We start from the raw sequence: 24,099 nt of genomic DNA, 5'->3' as shown, positions 1-24,099 counted from the left end.
AATGTATCTGAGAGATGCAGTGCAGCTTACCTCCATTTTGCTGTATATATGTATATTAATGTATGTATGTATTACTTTGCATCAGCATTATGTGTTAAAACATCCCTTTCATGCAGGGGATGATTGCAACATCCTCAATTTAAAGATTCGCATCATTTTAAGGCAATCACTTTGTTACTTTATTTAATTAACGTTAAATACAATGGTTGCAAAAGAGAAAATTCCTTAGACGCCATTAAAAAATTAACATCCCCATAAAGTAAAATTGCTTGAATTGATGTCATAAATGAAACTAATCGTTGCTAATTTTCAATTTGTTAACACCTTCATGGATTTTGCAAAATAAAGAAAAAATATTTAATGTTATCAAATGAGCTAAAGTCAGAATTGCTTTAGTAATCCCAACCATCGACTACAAGTTCCGCGATTTTTAAAATCCCTGAAAAGCTAAAAATATAAGCTTAAAAAGAGATAATGGTATATTGATTTTCAGAAATGATCATGAATGGCTCTCCAGAAATAATAGCACCTTTGCCACTTTGGTCCAACTGGACCAAAACTGATAGTTTAGTATTTCTTAAAAGTCATTTGTTAGTTTGGTTGATTGGTTCCGATTTTCAGTAGTCCAAATTTTGAATGCTGAATATAACATTTCTTAAATAACTTTTAAGTTAAAAGTTTAACAAATCATGAGATAAGTAGTAGGCCAGACACAAATTTTCAGCTCTATCGATCAAGAACTGCTTGACTTAGAGGGGGTCAAAGTTTGACATTTTGGTCATACAGGATTTTATTCAAATGTGTGTGACTTTTCTAGCAATGTTTCAAAAAAAAACATTTTTTTTTTATTTTTCAAAATGGACGTTTTTGTCGTATTTTTTTGCTCAAAGTCTGGCAGTTCTTGACCGATAGAGCTGGCCTACTATCCAATAGTACTAACCTTGGTGCAAATTTCAACCAAATCAAAAATAGATTTTAAAAATTGGGTCACTTGACATGAAATTGCCCTTATACATTAATATATGTTTTTAAATTAGAACTTCACATTTTTTGTACTCAATTTTAAAAGGTCGAATTTTGATATACATCTGTCTTGTCTTTTTAACTCTTAAGTATCACATGTGTTTGTACTCTACAGTTTAAAGTAATACTTAAGTGTTAAATAACCCATATTTATATTTAATAATCGTTTATTAATACAATATTTCCCAATAAAACTAATTTACTATATAATTTTATATGTAAGTATATGAAAACTTCTTTATTTGTTTTTAACTTTATACATTTTTGGATAAATATTTTACAACTGGGGCAGTTTTAACTTAAATTACTTACTAATTTAATTACAATAGAAAATTTACAAAATGTTTTTTAACAAATATTTCATTGCCATTACATTTACAATTATTATTAATTAATAAGTAAGTATACATGAATGTACATATGTATGTATGTATATGTATAGGATATTACATTTATAACTAAATAAAATTACTGACTAATCATAACTAGGTTACTTCCATCACAGACACATCACACGTTCATACTCATAAAATACAAATACACTACAAAATTTTCTTGCATTTTAAGCCATTGAGGCAATAATAACTTCTTCAGATTGTAAGTAAATGTATAAAAATATAAATATTTCTACAATAAGATTTTAAGGCAAAAACCCTGTTCCAGTCAACCATTTTTCACACGTAACAAATATCAGTTCTTTTCCATTGTTTGTTAAATACACGGTTCTGAAATCAACTTCAGCTGGACTTAAAATTTTAAAAATTGGCCGCCTTTTCCATTAAATACCAGGGTACAAATACACTGACAGCAACTGCAGCAACACAGGTGGCACACAGCATTACAGTTGAAGATATATTTCCAATTGTCAGAGCATTATCGTCATGATAATCGTAATCTTCATGTGGATGTTTTTCAAATTCCAAAACTTCAACATCCAAACGAAAACGTATTCTAGAACTGGGCGATTCTTTGCGCCAAACTAAGAAACCTGATGATTCCCGACGTTCCAAACTCCATTTTGGATCATGTATACCGCCGGCCATATCCATTTTTTTAGAACAGTGGAAAAATCTGAAAGTAAAAGGAATCATTTTTCAGTCAAAATATTTATGTATTTGAAATAATTAATGTTAGTTACAACAACATATGTTTTTGTTAATTTTTTGCATGCACTAAATATTTTTTGTTAATTTAAAATTTTATAAATTTTTTTTATTACAAATTTTTAACCGAATTTAACCAATATGAAATGAAAGTGGACCGACCGATAGACGAACAAAATGTTTTTGTAACGTGTTATTTTTGTAATAATCAGTTTCTATGCAAAAATATAGATAGTAAAACATATTTAGTTTTCATTTTAATGTTGAACTAAAAAATAATCTCAATAATCTATTTGCAACACAACAATATTGATTTTATTTATTTAGTGCAAATATTTATCTAACAATTATATATTTATTTGTAGTCATAGAAAATTCACACCGTTATATGAGAAATGATTTTAAATGAATAGCGGATAAATAAATCGTTTTAAAACTTTCCAAGAACCCAAACATTTGTATATTAATTAAGCTTGTGACTAGTATCATGAAAATCCAAAATATACATACATACGTACATATCGTACACCCAGTACTAAAGTGACTCAACTCAAAATTTTATTTTTGCGTTTTTATATTCTTTAAGCCTTAAGTTTAAGCCTTGTGCATAGTCACAAGATACTTATTTATCTAAAAAAAAAACTGTTAACTGTTCAAGAAAAAACGTTATGTCTTTCTTTATGTTTCAGAGTTTGTAAAAAAAATTTTTCCCTTTTCTGAAAAAAAAAAATTTTGAGTTGTGTCAATTTTGTACTGGGTGTGCGATATGTACTATATTTAGTGGTGGTCAAACCAGAATATAGAGTCAGCCCATCTCTTATTATCTTTTACGGGTTTCTGCTTTATATTAAAGTGACTTCATAATACATTCGTACATATTCAAAAAGGTGTGTCATCGTGGCGTGATTTTAAGAAATACTACATGCGTAAGTACATTCATACGTACAAATACGTATAAGGTTTTATATTTAAACTGGTAACACATATCGGTGGTGAAAGGTTGACAGAATGTAGCTAAAATTTTGCAATGCAGATAATTATCATAATTTTCTTTCGTTTAGGAAAAATACTTTTTACGTTGTGCAATCCTTTTACCTTAAATACATATGAACTTTGAATAAACCATTGATAAAGTAAAGAATTTGAAAAAATATTCGATTAAGAATTAAATTCTAGAACAAACGTAATATGAATTTCAAGTTGTTTCAAATCGAATATGAAAAAATTGGATTTTATTACTTAACTATCACGCTTTTATAAATTATTTTTAAGACTTATGTTTACTTTATAATTTCAAGTTCCAAAAACTGATATTTAATTTTTTAATATTCCAAAATTCTCTTACCCCCTTATTCATAAACGCAATTTTATTTTATAAACGATTTATAAATCAAATTTCGTATGAAAATTTTGTTTTATAAAACTTTTATAAAATAAAATGTTGTTTATGAATAAGGTGGCTAATATTTAACAATAAGTTATAACCTTTATAAAAAAAGATTTTGTTATTCCGTTTGTAAAACATCGAAATAATCCACCATATTCTTGATCCTTAATTTTGGTATTGAAAATAGACAGTATAGGCCTACAATTTCACATACTATATAGATAGCATAAAGTTAGCCTCCGGAATACAATTTAAACAGAAATCGTAAAGAATTTTGAAATATAAAGAAATTATATTCTAAAATATAGCCCTTATAAATCACTTTATTGTGGATAAATTTTTTAAAATTTCTGAAGTATAATAAAATTTGAAGAAAGAGAACATGGTCCTCAATTGAACTTAATCCTCATTAAAAGCTATATTTTGGATATAATTACATTATTTATCTCTCGTACTCATTCAATTATAGTTCAAGCATTTTGGAAACTGGGTAAATAAAGCAAAACATTCTCTTAATATAGATCTAGTATTTTTTTTAAGAAGTATTAGAGACGTCAAAATCATTATCCTGACAGTATAAAATAAAAATAATACAAAATATTTCACAAATCTTCCTGTTCGCTTGACGTCAAATTTGACATTGTTTGATCAGTAGAAGTATTTTAAAATATATTTTGAAAAAATTACTTTCGAAAACTTTGAAGTCCTTTAAAAAGAACACAAGATAACGAAATTAAAAACAAAAAAGGCAGTTTTTCTTCATTAAATTTATAGTTGCAGACATACATCATCCGATTCGTGTCTAACGAATTTTTTCTCTTTTTTTCGGACGGTGTTATAGAAGCCCTTGATGTTATGGGCATGAGAATACAGTATGAGATGCGCTAAACAAAACCAATATATTTCAAGTCTAGAAGGAAACATTCAGGTTATAATAGTGTAAAGCATACTTCACTCCATTTGACCATTATATTATTTTCTCCACTTATATCCGACCAAAAATGGAATACAATTCTCTTGTATGGTCTGGTGCTTTAAGGTCTATCACGACCAGGTTCATATGTGGGATGTGTTTCACTGTTATTTTGATTTATAACTTTCTTCAGATATCTTTCCCGTACTTTTACGGCCCATGCTTTGACGATGATTATATAAAATTCTGATTCTTGTTGTATTCGGATTGCTCTTTATAATTTTAAAGAAATATACATAAGTACATCTTTCCACATTCAGAACAAATTTTAATCAGCTATGTCTATTTTATGGGGACCATATATAGTGGATATACATAGCTAGATCCATTTTACTCGCATCCACATACATTTTTTAAAAATGTTTAAGCACATGAGCAATATTCATATTTTTAGAGTAATTCACTGTGCTCTTATTACAAACGGAACGAGTATTGTTTTTTTTCATACCTAAATTTTTTGACTTGGGTATAATAAATACAATACACGCAATTGTATTTTTTATAACTTTTTTAGATATTTAAAACATTTTTTTAATTTGGCAAAGTGCCCAAATAAATTCTACCGCATATTTAGTAATTTAATTTAAAACTGTTAAACAAGCCAAAAAAAATCATGAATAACAATCCCAAATATCTAACGAAGTGAAGAAAATCAATATTCTTGATTAAAATGAAGTAACTTTTACTGGTTTTCTATTCATCATAAATGTATTAATATTTATAATCAGGAAATCCGATTGTACCAAATCTATATTCGAAAGACCTTTTAAATTAATTAAAATTTTAGCTATAGGATAAAAAAATGACTGCTTGTCAGGTTGTAATCTTTTCCAGGATTCGTTATAATATGACAGAATATAAACAGGAATTGTATTTGTCTTCTTCTGAAGACTACTGATCGCAATAGGTAGTCTTTGTGTAAAAAGTACAATTTTAAAATATTATTTCAATAAGGTCATTGGTGTACCATTGTATTTTTAAAGATCGAATTGTACCAAAAAAGTTTGTACCAATTTTGTCATTCCTGGTGCACATTCCCCTTATACAATGCATTTAAGAATATATACAAAAACGTACATAATTTTTATAACAATAGTTTTGATTTTATTTAGTTCTTTATGTCTCCTGTAAAATTATCAAAAGTGTTGTTAATCACTTTTGCATTTCAGATAACGAACCACTCTAATGTGTACTTAAGGTCTGTCCATGACATTGTTATAAATTGTCGCTAAAAAATAATAATAATAATTGTGTCACTTTTTTATAAGCTTTACGAATATTTAGCGACAATATCAAAAAAAGTGTTTAATTTTACAGGTCTTATCATTTTACCCATACATACAGAAGTTTATTTGTATTTTTTTGTTTAATTTTATCGCGCTACTAATTTGGGAAAGTTTAAAAAAATAATTAAAAATCACATAAACACAATTGCAAAATAATTGTTATAGTATGCAGGAGTGGGCATCAACAGCCCGCAGGTTTGTAGTAGAAATTATCATTTCAAAAATTCGCCCTATAAACGTTCATTAAACAAGTATAAATATTATATTCGACCGTTATGATGAATTTTCCTATAATTCTATTTGTCCCAAATACTATTTATTGGTATAACGTACACAGAGGAAAACAAATATACACGCCTGCTACCAAATTGACACCAAATTTTTCAATAACATACATTGTCAAGTATATATATACATACATATAACAACAAGTTAACAAACGTGGTAAGCTTACCACGTTTGTTAACATTTAGACAACGGATGTGCATAAAGTTTAGATTGTGTCAACGAATTGTTGCAATGTTTTCAAAGTTGCGTGGTCTACATTACAATTTGTTGTTGTATGTATGTATATACTTGACAATGGATGTTATTGAAAAATTTGGTGTCAATTTGGTACCAGGCGTGTATATTTTTTTCCTCTGTGTATTTTTGTTCAATTTTGATCCTTCTGCCTGCCATTCTAAATTATAGATTCGGTTAGAAAAATTTGTATTGAGTATGTTATTAATTAATTGTATTTTTGCTTAGTTTTAATTTTGGATCAAATTGCCAAATTTAGAACTTTGTCCAAAAATTATTGTAGCTAAATACTTTTTAAAAACTAAAATGAAATACATTTTTTGGCCAGACCTGGAATTAAGTTACTATTAACACACTAATAATTTATTATGTATCCATTTATCATATTTGTGCAAATAAACCCGTAATAGTATACACATATCCCAGCAAAAGTTACACTGAAAAGGGGTTACAATGCTAAAATTAAAAAGTTTAAAATAACCAACGATGATACGTCGCAAATATTATTATTTTTTTTTTCATTTCATTGGAAAACAATAAAAGGCTATAAAGTAAGTACTTACATATAATATTACTTTGTAAGTCATTAATAGATTCCTTCAGAGTATTGCAGACGGTGTGTAGTATTCATTGAAAAATAAGATGTTAAGTAAGAACATGTCATTTCCATGTTTTTGCTGGGATATTATATAACATTTATTTATTTTTTTTTGCGATTAACAAATTGTCAATACCAACGTAATTTTAAGACCAAAGGTTGTTTTTATTTTTTCTATGCAATACGTTGGTGACTGATTTGTGAATCAGAAAAATATATTCGTTGACGTCTGCGATAATTTAAAATTCAATCTGAAATTTGTTAATTATATTATTTGCACTAGCAGAATAAGTAGATTTTAAAAATAGAAATTTAATAAGCGCAGACCAGACAGTAGTAAACATATCGTTTTAATGTACAATTTAAATAAAATGGGTTTTAATCATTTACTTTACTTTTATTAGAAATTCTCAGTCGATGCCACATTTAATAATGCATTATGCATTTCTTAAACTATTGGTAATTCCTTCAATATACGTGCGGGAATTCCTGGTCTTATTTAACCCTTACATAAGCTCGATATATATGTTATTATAGCAATTTAATAAATGACAAATTAAAAAAAAACATTTTATTTTGTAAAACCCTTTATTTCAAAAAATCAGTTTAAAAAACAAAAACCTTTGAAATTTTAATGACTTTACAAACTAGAAGTTCATAATACAAAACTAAGATTTAGAAAATATTTAGAAATATATCTAATTGTAATCGGATTAACAATCTAATCTAAAGGACTTAGTATTTGTTATTTTCAAATATTTACTCTTCTAAATGTTTTTTTTTTTTTTTTTCTATAAATAGTACATTTTTCAAATAATACCAACAAAATATGTGTCAATAAATTGACGTCACATTATTCAAGATTAAATATTTTTTAAACTTCTTTGACACTAGATGATAACAAAATCGAATCAGAATGTTGTTATTGTTTATATAAAGTGTTTAAAATTTTAATAATGTTACGCGTCATGACGTTTACCAATGAGCATCGCAAAATGTCATCTGATTATGTTGGTTGAGAATGTAGTATAAGCCCTACGCCAAAAGCATTATACACAAAATAGTCTTCAAAACTCATAGTTCTCGGTATACTCAGGGTATTTATACCCTACTCTAATATAGTGCGAAGGGTATTAAGCATTGTAAATATTGTTTATAAAGAACAAAAATATTGGATGCGTCCGTCAACTTCAACGGATAATATCTTAACAACTACAGTAGATTTTTGTCTATTATAATACAATTACATATTATATTCTAAACTAATTTATTGAGTAGATAAATTGGGTCTGGTTTGTAGTGAAACAAACCAGAATTTCTGGTAAGAATCGAACCCACAACCCTCAGACTGATTAGCTAGCCACTAACAACTCAACGACTAGGGCACGCGACCCTATTTTACATTTTTTTTTATTTTTCGCTTATTACACTCACAGTATGCACCATTTAAGAAGTATTCCTGAAGCAAATTTCCTATGAAACTAATTATTGGGACATTCATTTTAATGTACATATATACATTCTACATATTTGGAGGTTATACAAATTAAAACATTTGCCATTTTAGTTGTTACTGTAAAGCAGTGTACAAAATTGATAAAATTTTATTTGACTTACATTTAAATCTTGTAAACAACTCCACTTTCAATATATGTTTGCCTTGCAAAAAAAAAAAACTATTAAAACTACAAATATTAACGCACTTATCAATGTGTGTTTTTCTACTGATAAGTTTTTGCTTGAACTACATTAATATTAAATTTTGGAGGCCCACGTACCTCGTACGATTGCCAATGCGTAGAAAAGCCAACCAAGGGGTCCTATGATTTTTTTTCTTGATAATTCATATCGTTATGTTTTTTTTTTCAATTGGGAGTAAGACCATGTGAAATACATAGTATAGTATGTACATATTTGTTAGTGTAAATAATATCTATTTCTATTTATTATGTTTTTGTAAAAATTCCTACTGCCATTTGTTTTGTACTATTATTGTTTTTGTTGTTATTCTATATTTCCTGATAACGTAATTGATATTGTGGACTTGGGAACTTTGAACAAAAACAAAGGCAATGTGTGACTATATTTATGTATGTATGTTTGTATATTTTTGTTTTTATTCTATTCTGATGTTTTTTTCTATGTTTATTTACATTGTAACAGAGTAAATGTGTACATATCGCTCATTTACAATAAGACTGGCGTAATTCAAAGTCGTTTCGACAAAAACATTTTATTACATTTTACTAATCCTTCAATAACTTATAAAATAATCAAATTTTAAAAATAAATTTAAAAATCGCGAATTTTAAGTTACGGTAGTGTTGCAGTAAGTGTGCGATATGTACATACATACATATGTATGTGTGTATGTCCATCCAAAATTGTGCGTAAGTTTTCAAATAACTTAAATTCGTTTTTAACTATTATAAAATAAGAACGCCATTCAGGTAATCGGTATGTATGTATTTTAACCATGGATGGATACTTAATATTATATATTTTTATGGAAATCTAAATTTTCCATATTATTTTAACGTCCTTTTCCGAAGTCAGTTAATTGATATTTTGTCAATAGTTATTACAAAACTTGATCTCAATAATTTTAAAATATACATCTATCTAAAACACTAATTGGTCAACTGGGTAATAGTATTTAATAAAGCATTTTATTTTATTAATTTAATATGTTTTATTACCCAGTATTTATTTGTTACCATAATAGATTCTTTGTTGTTCTACTTTTTTGTATTTGTTTTTTGTTTTTAATTATAAATTCAATTGATTTTATATTTCCTTCGATACGAGTAATTGATTGAATTGAATCATATGTATGTATTGATAAAGATGTACACTTTCATGTGTATGCAACAGCTCTGTGTAAAAACTTAGCATTATTATCAGTAATATACATATTCATATTGTATGTATTTTGTTGTTGGTACAATATTTTTATAGGAAATTATTTTTAAAATCACTTAATGCATTACTAATCAAAATTGTAATTATTACACGACAATGATAATGCAAAGTTGTGAATTAACTTCTGTATTGTAATTCTATAGTAAAACCACCAGATAATATTATTTATTATATTACAAAAAATATTCAGTGTATTTATGGTACCGAAATTATCATCACGGTAATCTATATCTTTTAACATTCAAATGACTGATGAATGATGTATTATTGTACAAAATAGAGTCTATATCATCTCATGCATTACTTTAGGTTAAATGGGTAACTAGTAACTACTATTGCGTACTAATTTCGTACCTAACACTGCCTAGTAACTGAACGTATTTAAATGTATGTATGTACATGCGCGTGTAAAATAGAATTCATGCATTTTAATTATTACTTGATTTCTACAGAAATTGTTTTTGCGCAAATCCGATTAATTTAATCAATTGAACCCACTTTGAGAAATCATTGAACTACAAACACTTGTATAAAATGTTAATGTAAGGCATTTCAACGCATACATTTAAATAAATGCAAAAAAAAAAAACATTTCCCATAAATTTTATTTAATACAACAGTATTTTACAAAGTAAAAATAATAATAATAATAAATTTGCCATATTGAAGTGTTGTTTGCCCCTATTGTGAAAAAAAAACAGAAAAGAAGTCTTTGTTTAGCAAAACAAAAAGAATATGCATTTTTTTATACATAAATACATACGTGTCAATTATTATTTATTTTTTTATTACATATTTTCAAATATATATAAATTAATTTGAAATAATTTTACAATTTATTTAACATTAGATTAGATTTTTAAATTAACAACCCTTTTAGTCCATCATCAAACCATCTGAAATTCGTTTAAAAGTTATTATGGTGCAGAAAATTCATTAGAAACGATTATATACATTATAGCTTTTCGAAAAAAGAAAGACAACAAATTAAACCGGTTTTAAATGACCTTGATGACCAAATTTGGTATTTCTACGCGTTTTTTTTTTTATATTGAAGTGCATCTCATATGATCAAAGTATCTTGTTTGTCTTTTAAAAGCATTTTTAGTTCTAGTGATTGTATTTTAGCTAATCTTTAAAAAAGAGGTTTTCAACAAGAATTTTTTTCCAACAAAAATATTTTGGAAATACATATGTATATTAAAGATTTAAACTTATTCGTGACATAACTGTAATATTTATTTTTACTCAACGAAGTATGATATGAAAAAATGAATGCATCCGAAAAATACAGTCATTTCCACAAACGTCAAACCACCTGGTAGGCTCTAATTCGTCTTTCGTCACGAATGTACTCTTTGTAAACGTGAGTGAAATCGTCACTTTAGTGTCCCATTTATAAGCGAGATCGGAGATAGTCGTATCTTTACAGTCCCTATGTAATCTAATTAATTAAAAAGCTAAAATTCCATTGCCGTCCATTGACTCCTTTGGACTAGCTTTCTGACTGTCTCTTCGTAATCTATGGTTACCCTAAGTGATAAATTAAATAGGTAGTTCTGGTCTGGCGGAACAGTCTGGAACGGAATAAACCAATCGTTTTTCCGAAATGCGATTGAATATTTTAATCAAAGAATCGACACCTACATACGTTTCATACACATACATACGTAATTGCTATTTTCAACACAATAAAAATTTTGAAGATTTTTATAAAAGTTCTTTTTGTTCTACATATTAATCATTGTCTGACCATAACTTACCATAAATCAGTGTTTTTTCAAAGTTCTAATATGGTCCTATAATAAAACGATCCCCACAGAATTTGTTTTAAATAAACATATTATAGAAATTATTTTTATCGAACATAATAATAATAGTTCCAATTTTGTATTTTATGTTAATACCACCATTTTAAGAGTGGTTAGTGGTATGTAAGGTCAATGGAGCGATTATTATGAAATTTGGTTGTTATAAAATTTTTTATATTGTATTTCATGCCTAAACTCTCTGTTTTAAATCAATTTTGAACATGAAGGGGTTAAAAAATTTATATAAAATATCACAGACTTACATTCCGGTATTTTACTTTCCAGTGAAAGAAGAACGAAAATTACTTTCGGAATGAAACAATTGATTTTTTGTAATTATTGGTTTCTCTTTTAATTAAAACCTTCACTAAAATCATGATTTTTGTTTTAATAAGCTATCAGAATAATTTTTAAATAAAAAATTTTAAGTTTGAAATTGTTTGTATGTGAAAGGCCTGATAAAATATTATTATCGCGATTTTAAAATAATGTCATCGATATTTTAATAGGAAAAATTTCCATTATATTTTTGACCAGAAAGATAATTGTGTTTATAGATGATGTGCTTTAGAATCATCGTGGCTAGTATTAAATTAACCTTATAGAACCTAAATTTAGAAATCTTACTTTACAAAGAAAGTCCCATTTTTCATAAAAAATTAAAACCCAAATAATAAACATTTACCCACAAATAAATCAATCGATGTTTTACGAAAGTCTATTAAAAATATTCGAAATAACTAATGACCTGTGTGTGGGTGCGGGTGTGCGCGTGGTTTTGTTTGTAGAATATCGACAATTCAGTTCAGTCCAGATTAGATTAAAAATGCGGGTTTTTAATATATTTTTTGTTGATAGATTGATAGTAGTGACCATTATTTGCTAATTTCCTTTCTTTGTTTTCATTGCAAATATTTCGATAATTTATGAAATGTGTATGTATGTACAACATTCATACATATATTTTTTCATTAATAAATATTGATCTCTTGAAAGTCGATAACATTAATATTTGCGATAGTGCGATTTTGAATGGTAATCGTGAATTGGTTATAAAAACAAATTATTAATAATTGAAAAAGCCATAGAAAGACCTTCATAAAATGATCAGAATTTCAATAACATTTCCAGATTTAAATAAACTTAATATTCTACAATACCACCACAGATGATTACAAAAATCTAAAAAAAATACATGCATACGTAAGATTCACATTGATAAAATATTTGCAGAAAAACGTGACAATTGCTTTTCTTTTTAACATTTGTTAATTCATTTGAATAAACTTTAGCTTGGAAATTATCACCGTAGAAGGTCATTATTTTTTACTAGAGCTTAATGATATTTACAAAAGTCATGTAAGATCAAATAAATATTTGTTACGTTTTTTTGTCGTCAAATATTTGTTCAATGTGAACGTACTTTAGAAGTGAAAAATGAAAATAAACAAAACATACAAATAATAATATTAATACAAAAATAATAGTGATTTGTTTTGATATTTTGCACACGTACATGTTTATTCCGAAGTGGGGAGGGCAGAAATGAATATCCAAAAAGTATCTTTTTTTATTTTTTGTTATTTGACTATTGAATACAGTCGGTCGTCGTCACAACAACAACAATAAAACGCGAATAAACTTCTCTCTGCTGCTTTCGAAACGCTGCAACTATTGTAGTTGTAGTACGACAAGTATGTAGTTGTAGTATTTATTAATTAATGTTAATTTTTATTATGTTGTTGTTATTATTAATTATAATTTTTGATATATCTATGTACATAGATTTAAAAAACTCCGTTATATGATTATTTTATTTTAGCATAAATAAACACGACAGTAAAAAATATAAAAAAAAAAATCAAAACAAATAATATTTGAACAATTTATACACTTTTAACTGACGTTGCGTTTTGTTCCGTTTTGTTGCGATCGATGGACGATGACAACTATCTTGGTCTAGGCATAAAAACACACTAAAATAAAATAAATATTTGCAAAAATCTAGTTGAGCCCCCCTTTGGAGCAGCGTAATAGACCTTGCTTGTTCTTGTGTACTCACAAAACGCTCACTCGGTAGCGTGTTGTCTAGTTAAAGCAACTGCTCACCAACACAAACAACACATTACTGGAAAATACCCAACAAACAATTGGTTCAAAATTTAACTTGCAATTCAAACGCCAATTACCAGGACCAACAAATATTTAAAAAAGTCGAAACCCTGATACCAAAATTCTTTATTTACAAAATTGTTTACGTCATCTTTAAGTGCAATCTGTCGACTTTAAAATTACCGCATAAAAGTTTGTTGTCACTTTCACTTTTTTTAATTTATATAAATAAAGGTATCTATTGCGAAGTCTTAAATATGAACAATAACGAGGTTTTTTTTTCAAACTTTACGAAGAAATTCAGATTTGTCTCAGTGCAGCTTAATCATTTAGAAAAGTATATTTTGATCTCGGGGTTAAAAATTTGTTGGCCTCTGTTATCTACAAATCATAAGTAGTTCATTTTGGTTTAAACTGAGTATGTACTACCAATAACTATTTTTATAAATAAAATATTTGATATATTTTAAAATAACCTAAGCCCCCTTAAAATATGCGCATACATCTTATAAATGCGTAAATCAATTCGAAAGTATCCTAATGGGGATCTAATGTATGTATATGGATTCTACAATGTACGGTGTTCGACTGTTTTTACATTACGATTTCTTGATACTGGTACTTTTGAGGGGCAAGGATCCAAATTACTTATTTAGAAGGGCTGAAGAGGCTCTGTATACGAACCGTAGGATAGGATCAATAAGGCACATCGGTGTGGGTACTATCTAGGAAAACCATAGGCATGAAATGGGGCATTAGTCGTACTATGACACAATGGTTTTATAAAGGTGGGGTTAGACCAATTGTAATTTATGGTTCAATAATCTGGATGACTTCTTTGGATAAAAAATTGAATATCAAACTAATACATGGAGTTCAGCTTACATGCTGCTTGTATATACATATGTAAGTGCTGCCATGAGCAACACCTCAGCCAAGTTCTGGAAACTGGAGATCTACTACCCACTTAATCATATATAAGATATAAGCCGGCAATTACAGCCAAGCAGCTCTTATGGTGAACTGACCGAAAACAGCTATAGGACAAATCATCAATGTATACTGTACCTCGTTTCTGTAATTTTCACGAATAGAGAAAAAAATTAAAATATAATAGTCTTCCAGTTTTTAACAGTGTGACTCTGATTATTTTTAAACTGTACTCATTAAAATTTAAAAATAAATTTTTAAATTTCTTGTATTCACCTTGTTTTACACAAGATGATCATGAATTTTTCGACAGATTTTCTCGATGCGAGAATTACAGAAACGGGGTACTGGACACATTGAGAGGCTATACACAAACATTGGACGTGGTTGATTGTATACCAGACACAGCGTACCATCTACCTAATCACAACATTAGCTTCCAGGCAAAAGTGGCATCAACAAGGGTTAACATATTTACCGACATCCAGAAGGCAATTAGGGCGATATCAGGTGATAAGGTTAAATCTAAGACCCTATTGGATTGTAAGAAAACTACTTGCTTTAAAGGGAAGGAAGCTCGAGGTAGTTAATCTGACGAACGCAAGATCGACGTAACTACGGTTTGTGAGTGGACACACAGGATTACCACTATACAAAGTTTGACATGCGACTGCAGACGAATGTAGGGCATGGGGAGGAACTGTGAAACTCTGGACCACTTTCTTCGTCATTGTCAGGCTTTCGTCGAAATTAGATTCAAATATTTTGGGAGCAATTTTATTCCGAAAATAACATAAAATCCCTCAAAACACTGATTAGAAGATTCGTAAGAATTACAACCAGTAAACTAAGTTTCCGAACATCGGAAGGTAATACCTTCATTAATCGCTACATAAAGATTTTTTTCATTATCAACAATGTATGGGGACGGTAATACCTTCATTAATCCCTACATAAAGATTCTTTTCTTTATCAACAATGTATGGGGAATTATTTTCTATATCTACGATATTGAACTGGTGGCGGTTGATGATCAGACTTTGCTGCATAATATGGAATCTTCTTTTCTAAAAACAGCAACTTCCTTGGAAAAAGATTTAGATGATCTCGTTATACCATGTAGTTAAAAACAGGAAGTTTGATCTCACTGTATAGAATTTGCAACTAGACTTGAATTCGTAATATTTTTTCGTGACTGCACATCATACGATTAGTTAAAAACTATACATGTATAACATACATACATTTATATTTGTTTAAAAAATAGTGCTTGGGAATTTTCCACTCTTTATAGGCCAGACCCGATTACTAATTGTATTGATCGATACAGAACGCTCTCACTATAATACTCTTCACTTTAAAATAACATATCTAAAATTGTTTTATATTGCACTTGATATAATATTTTTTTTTCTTGAAATTATCCAAAATATTCTTGTTTCATGTACATGTACCGATTGAGTTTTTATACATTTCATGTACTCGATTTTTTCTTAAACTTTGAATTCGAAGTATCTAAAATATTGTTCTATTACAGAATTTGACAATTAATATTCAAAAATTTAAAACCTAATGATAACTATTTTATGTTTGCTGGGTATGAGTTCATTCATTCATACAGATATGGAATGAAATCACACGCCACATCGATTTATAATATGACTGAGTGTGTATTAATAATTCAGTTAGCAGCGAACGATAATAAAACAAAAACAAAAAACACAACAAAGCCAGTGTAGTGAGTGGATAGGTGAGTGAGTGACCTTAGTCATAACGAGCCTCCACACTGCCTCTCTTTTCAACTATTGATTATTATGATTCCGACCATAGGCATAGAGGGTTAACACACCCAACATTTGAATACATTAAAATTAAAAAAGAAGATTACTATATTTTGTTATTTACTAAAATTTATACATAATAATAAAACGAATTGCTAAAAATATTTTAAAATTAATGATCTGCCGTCATTCAATTTAAATTTTTAAACTTAAAAAAAAAAAAGGAAAATAACTCCCCATATTTGGGGGCTTATATTATGAAATATGTAACTCCCCAATTTTAATATGAAATAGTCTCAAGTCCCTAATTTAAAATAAAATAACGCGTTCCCATTTAAAAATTCAACATCTGGATATAAAAAATATCAAAGTGGAACAAGTCTGTTTAGTGACATCCAAAGTTTAATACATTTCAGTTTATTCGCTTAATAAAATTTTTTTAAATAGGCAAGGATTGTCTTCTATATGGTAAGTCCAACAACGGCAAAGATTTTCTATTCTATAACATGTTCAACACCGGTTTCTCTTAGTAAAGATTTTCTAAATAACCGGCCTAAGATTTTCTACTCTATGTTATTTCTTCGCTTAATAAAAATTTTTTAAACTCTCTAAAAATATTTTTTAGGGATTTCATTTTTGAATTTGAGAAATAATTTCATAATGAAAGAACACCCCATTTTAAAAGTAAAATAATGCTCCAAAAAGTAAATTAAATCTTCAAATTTCGTTTTTGTTTTGGGGTGTTTTCGTTGGGATTTATTTTATGACGCCGTTTATTATCTTACGGATAATATTCGCGTGGCTATTAGCAGTCATAATATAATTTGTAATAAATTTTAAGAATTTGGCGACAAAATTGTTAATTTAATCACAAATTTTTAATATTATTGTTTAGACTAAAATGTTTCTTTTAGTAGATTGTTCGTATTTACTAAGGAAAAATATAGTAGCCAAAGTTAATCTCATTCTATAAAAAATTAGGCGACATCCACACCATTCTGAACCTGCTAATTCTTAAAGTTAAATGTTAATATTGTTCTTTTATATTTTTATTATTATGAACTTTCTATGAAAATTTCTGGAAATACGTATGGCTTCTTCCCTTGGAGAATCCATGTAAAGCGGACAACAGTCGGAAATATCATCTCCGATTTTGGTAAAATTTACCACATATATAATATATACAAAATGTTCCTCAGATCATTGACTTTTTGAATGAAAACTCATTCCAATGTAAAAATATGAAAATTTAAATATATGCTAAAATTTCCAAAAATTATACCCAGATAATTGCCCATAACTGTGGAACTACTTTAAGTCATCATAAATTCTTATTATAACAAAGATATTGTTTTTAAAATCGCGTAAATAAAATATTTTTCTTCTAAAAAGTTAAAGGTAAATATTCGTTTTAAAAATTATAAAAGAACATCGTATAAGAAGACCTAAACTCTTTTCTATATTCTAGTAAAAAGTTTACAATAGAGACTCGTTTAGTTCAGGACTTATTAACCAAAACGTAGTTAATAAATCATATACAGCTGTGGTCAGCTAATTGGAAACGCTCTCTTTATCAGGCCTGTCACAGAATTTCATTCCGATCGAAAGTGGAATTATTTCCGTATTTTTGCTTCTTCTAAAAAAGAAAACGAAAAATTCTTTCGGAATGAAACCACTTTCAGTTTTTGAAGTGGAATTGATATTTGTATGTAATTAACGCTTTTCTTGATTAGCTAAACAAGAACAATTTTAAATGAAATCTATATAATTTTATTCATTTTTTGTCAATTTACGAAATAATTCGGAATTTGGAGAAGCTAAAACAAAAATGATCGGAATAATAATACGGAATTGAAACCATTTCGATCGGAATGTGTGACAGACCTGTATATTACTGCTTGATGTGATTTCTATAAAATTATGGAAATATTACGTTAGATTTTTAGTTCCAAACACTTGTATTTTATGAATTGATGTTGTTAAAATAAAATGGAATGCATTTTGTTGTAGAAAATTTCTTATTTCCTTTTCCATTTAGAATTTGGTGAAAATCTCTCAAAGATAAATCTAAGAAAATGCGACACCTAATTGGAAATGGCCATTTTTATTAAAATTTTTTTAAGTCAAATCTAATTTTGATAAAAAATGTAATTGTATTTTGGTAAATATCATTTTTAATTTAATGTATAAGAAATTTTACGTCATTATTTTTAGGACTAACAATAGGAAAAGGCCAAAGATATACTCCTGTCTAGGGTAGATCCATTTTTGAACTTCATAAAGCCTGTAAATCGTAAAAGGATATAGGAGAACAGCTCAATTCTTCAAAAAAAAAATATATTTTTAATAGTTTATAGCATATTAAGAAATATGACACTGAATCAGGGATGGCAAAATTGGTACGATGGTACTTTTTTTGATACTATTTGATGTTCAAAAGTACCGTTGTACTCCCGAGTCATATTTGATACTCTCAGGGCCACAATCACAATATCCGATTATCGTTTAACAGATAGATAAAGAATTTTTGTATGAAAACTGGATATAACGTTATATAAGCCAAATAATTCGCGATGTGTGGTGGAATCGGGGCATCATAGAAGAGAATCACGAAAAAAATCTTTATTAACTAATGTTCAAAGAATTAGCCAATCTCATTCGAACTTCTACTACACCTTTTACCATTTATTGCACCTTGTTTAATGCGATTAATCTCTGTTTCAAAACTCCAAGGTAAATAATTCCACTGATTAACCGTCTAATTCTGATAAGATCAGGTCAATTCAACGCGATGTTTCATTTATAAGAGATATTGCAAATTCTTTAAATTTTAGTTGGAAAAGGTTTCTTGCGCGATTCTTTCCCAAGATGCCTCGATTCCACCAAACATTGCGAAATAGTTGGCTTAGATAACATTATGTCCAATTTTTCTCAAATTTACCGCTGGATACCCCACAGTGGGGCAGAATGGAAATTTTTTGGAAATAAATCTGGCATTTCTAAACGGCTGATCCGATCGGGATAAAATTTGGCGTGAGCGTAGCCAAGAAGTATTCGAGTTTAAGTTTTGAAGATGAACCCTGCAGATACCCCAGGGACGGCGCTGTGGCGGCTCAAAGTAGGGTACATACGACATGTAAAATTTTTAAACTCGTGCCATTTTTTTGTTTTTCACCCAAATACAAAGATTTTTATATTTTGTGAAAGCGCTCAACGAGATCTTGAAAAAACATGCTTGGACATACTACTTATCTCTTATAATATCCGAGTTATAGGCATTTAAAAATTTAGTGATACAAAATTTACCATACCTTGGTCCGCCTTTTTTTGAATACCGGGCGTAATTTTGGACCAAATGGACTCAATTTTTTCTTGTTAGTTAGACAACAAAATTTCCAATAATATACAAAAAATTTCAGATCAATATCGTTTACAGATCCAAAAATATACGTTTTTTAATTTAAAAATTCAAAAAATTTTAGATTTTTGGCGTTTTTTTTGCCAAAAATGTGTCTTAACTCTTTTATTAATAAAATAAAATTTTTATTAAGAACATATAACAATTTTATAGTTTTCTAAAAGGTATCTTTACGCAGAACGTCCTATTTTTTGAAAATGTTGCCACTGCGTCCTTCCGAATATGACCTATTTTTTATCAAAACTTCAACTTTGGGCGACATGTTCTAAAATCCCAAAGCTGGGATCAGAAAACTGAAAGCAGTTTTGGAAACCTCATTATGTTTTCTATTTACTCCAAAAGTATTTTCCCAGCCCTGAAAGAAATGTGGACCCTATGGGCAAAAAAGTAAAAAATCCCATTTTTGGGATTTTCATTCCTATTTTTGGGAATTGCGGGATGCCCTTTGACCTTTTCAATTTTTTTTTTTTGCATATTCTTATTTGAAATGACAAATTTAACAAGCGTTGAAAATTTCATTGAGTTTTGTTCATAAATAAAGATTTTGTCATATATTACATATTTGTTTAATTTCTAAAACTATGATTTATATCAAAATTTTAATAGGATCGCAGATAGCTACAACAATTTAGTCCATATTTATCCCTTAATATCATTTTTTAGTTAGATATGGAAATTCTCGACCCTTTACAAAAAATTTCAAGCCAATATCTCAATTACATTCAAAAATATGTTCATTTAAACCTGTGTCCTTTAATTTAATCTTTTTCATATTTTAGTATTAAGTATGACAGCCCATATTTAAATCTTATATTTACCTATTTTCTATTTGTTTGCTTATCCTTATAATTGAAAGGTCCTATTATGCTTAAATTTTCAAAAATTTATAACTATTTTTTACCTAAATTTTTTCGACAGATCATTTCGTTCTGTTTCGTTTATGATATGTAGGTAAAAATATACAGGTAATGATAATTTCGATTCATTCACTAATAAGAAATATCAATGACTGAATTACAGGTTATAGTAATATAGTCCTAAATGTTAATAGGTAGACAATTCGTAATTTTTTACTTTGGAATACCTGTATCGGAAATGACAAGAATTGGTATATAAGTAAACTTCTCAGATTTTAAGTACCATATTTAATAAATCTACAATGAAGATTACATTAAAGTACGAAGAGTTGTGTTCCGTTTTATGGAGTATATCTTCAAAAGGGCCAGAAAGAATTGAAGACATTTCAAATTATATAAAAACTACATATAGTAGAAAAGTAGACAAAACAGGCATATCAAAAATTGAAAACTTTTTGATGTAAAAAGTAAGTCTGTGGATGGAAATCAAAAGAAATTTCGATAAAAATTTTGTAGTTGGATGGAAACTACTACGGAAATCTCAACTTACAACACATCAACAGGAGCGCCTTGCAAGTCATACGAAGACTTATGTTCAAGGTAAAAAAAAAGAGGGTCACACAAAAACTTTTTTCAATCTCAAATGAGGAAATTGCTGATACATTTAACGAAATGCTGAAAAAGGAAAACCAACATATGGATGTCGTACATATTGCAACTATTCTTCCTAATGCATCACCAAAACGACTTAAGCGAATTGTGGAAAGTATACCAACTCCAACATCATAATCAAATTTTACTGAAGAGGAAGCAATAGCGCTTATGTTGGAACTGGGTCTCAGTCGAAATAAGTACCAAATATTAAGGAAAGCTCTGCATGAAAAAGGACACAATATATTACCATCATACAAGGCGATCCAGGAAAAAAAAACAAACTATCCTACTAAATCAACAAAAAATAATGAAGAATTGAAAGAACTGAGAGCTGCGGAAAAAAGCAGAATCCAAGAAGAATTTAAAGTTCAGATGGGATTAAACATCGACAAACCACTTTCAAGTTGCGGTAGTACAAATGACGGTAATACGTCGAGAAGGTTTTTTCGTGATTTTGAAATTACTTCAAAAATAACTGGAATCGACAAGGAGTTGCTTCGAAGAGTTAAAACTATTTTAATGGCACTGAATAGTAAACATAAAATTAATGAAAATCGATTTGGGGAATACACATCTGAAATTTCTAAATTACTTGTATCTCTGTATCCATGGAGGGAACTAACACCAACAGTACACAAAGTATTGTGTCATGGTCAAATAATAATTGAATCGAATATTCTTCCACTTGGAGAGTTAACAGAAGAAGCCCAGGAAGCGAGGAATCGAGATTTTAAGCATGTTCAACTATTCAGCTCAAGAAAATGCTCCAGGCAATCACAGAATGAAGATATTTTTAATAGTTTACTTCTATCTTCTGATCCTGTTCTTTCAACTATGCGAAAAAGATGGATTTGTTATGAAACTCTATCATCTCAAAACAAGGAAGATTTAAAGGACTTATATTACCTTCTGGATATGTATACCGATATGACAGATTATTTTATAGAAAATAAGTAGTGTTAGGAATTAACTATATAAGTAGGTTGTAAGAATTAATTGTATTATGTTTAAGATAAACAGTTCAAATAAAAAAAGCTATTATACTAACTGATGATATTGTATTAAATTGTGTTTTATATTTCGGTGGGCGGGAAAGGTAATTTGTGTGGGGTGATTTAGGTGTTGTTGTGCGTTGCTCATAATAAAATTATAATTTTTTTTATTTTATATACAATATTATAATAAAATAATTAACTAAATAATTTTTAAAAATTGTCCAAATATTTTATTCAACACCAAATGTATGTTCTGTCATACTTAATACTAAAATATGAAAAAGATTAAATTAAAGGACACAGGTTTAAATGAACATATTTTTGAATGTAATTGAGATATTGGCTTGAAATTTTTTGTAAAGGGTCGAGAATTTCCATATCTAACTAAAAAATGATATTAAGGGATAAATATGGACTAAATTGTTGTAGCTATCTGCGATCCTATTAAAATTTTGATATAAATCATAGTTTTAGAAATTAAACAAATATGTAATATATGACAAAATCTTTATTTATGAACAAAACTCAATGAAATTTTCAACGCTTGTTAAATTTGTCATTTCAAATAAGAATATGCAAAAAAAAAAATTGAAAAGGTCAAAGGGCATCCCGCAATTCCCAAAAATAGGAATGAAAATCCCAAAAATGGGATTTTTTACTTTTTTGCCCATAGGGTCCACATTTCTTTCAGGGCTGGGAAAATACTTTTGGAGTAAATAGAAAACATATTGAGGTTTCCAAAACTGCTTTCAGTTTTCTGATCCCAGCTTTGGGATTTTAGAACATGTCGCCCAAAGTTGAAGTTTTGATAAAAAATAGGTCATATTCGGAAGGACGCAGTGGCAACATTTTCAAAAAATAGGACACGTTTTTTACGCCAAAGCGTTCTGCGTAAAGATACCTTTTAGAAAACTATAAAATTGTTATATGTTCTTAATAAAAATTTTATTTTATTAATAAAAGAGTTAAGACACATTTTTGGCAAAAAAACGCCAAAAATCTAAAATTTTTTGAATTTTTAAATTAAAAAACGTATATTTTTGAATCTGTAAACGATATTGATCTGAAATTTTTTGTATATTATTGGAAATTTTGTTGTCTAACTAACAAAAAAAAAAATTGAGTCCATTTGGTCCAAAATTACGCCCGGTATTCAAAAAAAGGCGGACCAAGGTATGGTAAATTTTGTATCACTAAATTTTTAAATGCCTATAACTTGGATATTATAAGAGATAAGTAGTATGTCCAAGCATGTTTTTTCAAGATCTCGTTGAGCGCTTTCACAAAATATAAAAATTTGTATTTGGGTGAAAAACAAAAAAATGGCACGAGTTTAAAAATTTTACATGTCGTAGGTACCCTACTTTGAGCCGCCACAGCGCCGTCCCTGGGGCATCTGCAGGGTTCATCTTCAAAACTTAAACTCGAATACTCCTTGGCTACGCTCACGCCAAATTTTATCCCGATCGGATCAGCCGTTTAGAAATGCCAGATTTATTTCCAAAAAATTTCCATTCTGCCCCACTGTGTACCCGTGGATGATTTCTTTGGGTCACGTTTAGAGATTCGTCTTATCATCCGGTTTGAGGTGGGCTGATGTTTTTCTGGAAATTTTTCGACGTGGAGCGCTAGAATCAGTGTCATATCTCTTAATAAGCTATAAACGATCAAAAATATTTTTTTTTGGAACAATTGAGCTGTTCTCCCATATCCTTTTACGATATACA

At 28.5% G+C, this 24,099-nt stretch overlaps 1 protein-coding gene across 1 annotated transcript; it reads right to left on the bottom strand.

The window, feature by feature from the left end:
- Positions 1–1,237: 1,237 nt before the first annotated feature.
- Positions 1,238–13,603, bottom strand: LOC119600190. The gene is made up of 2 exons (XM_037950287.1): positions 13,142–13,603; positions 1,238–2,094 (listed from the first exon to the last, which is right to left on the bottom strand). Exon 2 carries the CDS (start codon positions 2,070–2,072, stop codon positions 1,779–1,781), a length of 294 nt encoding a protein of 97 aa, XP_037806215.1. The 5' UTR covers positions 2,073–2,094; positions 13,142–13,603; the 3' UTR covers positions 1,238–1,778.
- Between the last annotated feature and the right edge of the window lie 10,496 nt (positions 13,604–24,099).

Source organism: Lucilia sericata, unplaced genomic scaffold (assembly GCF_015586225.1).
Source record: "Lucilia sericata isolate MDLA Ls3-8-SP2 unplaced genomic scaffold, ASM1558622v1 Contig000106F_arrow, whole genome shotgun sequence".
Taxonomy (NCBI): Eukaryota; Metazoa; Arthropoda; class Insecta; order Diptera; family Calliphoridae; genus Lucilia; species Lucilia sericata.
The sequence above is the reverse complement of the archived record's forward strand: the minus strand, read 5'-3'. Positions and strand labels throughout refer to the sequence as shown.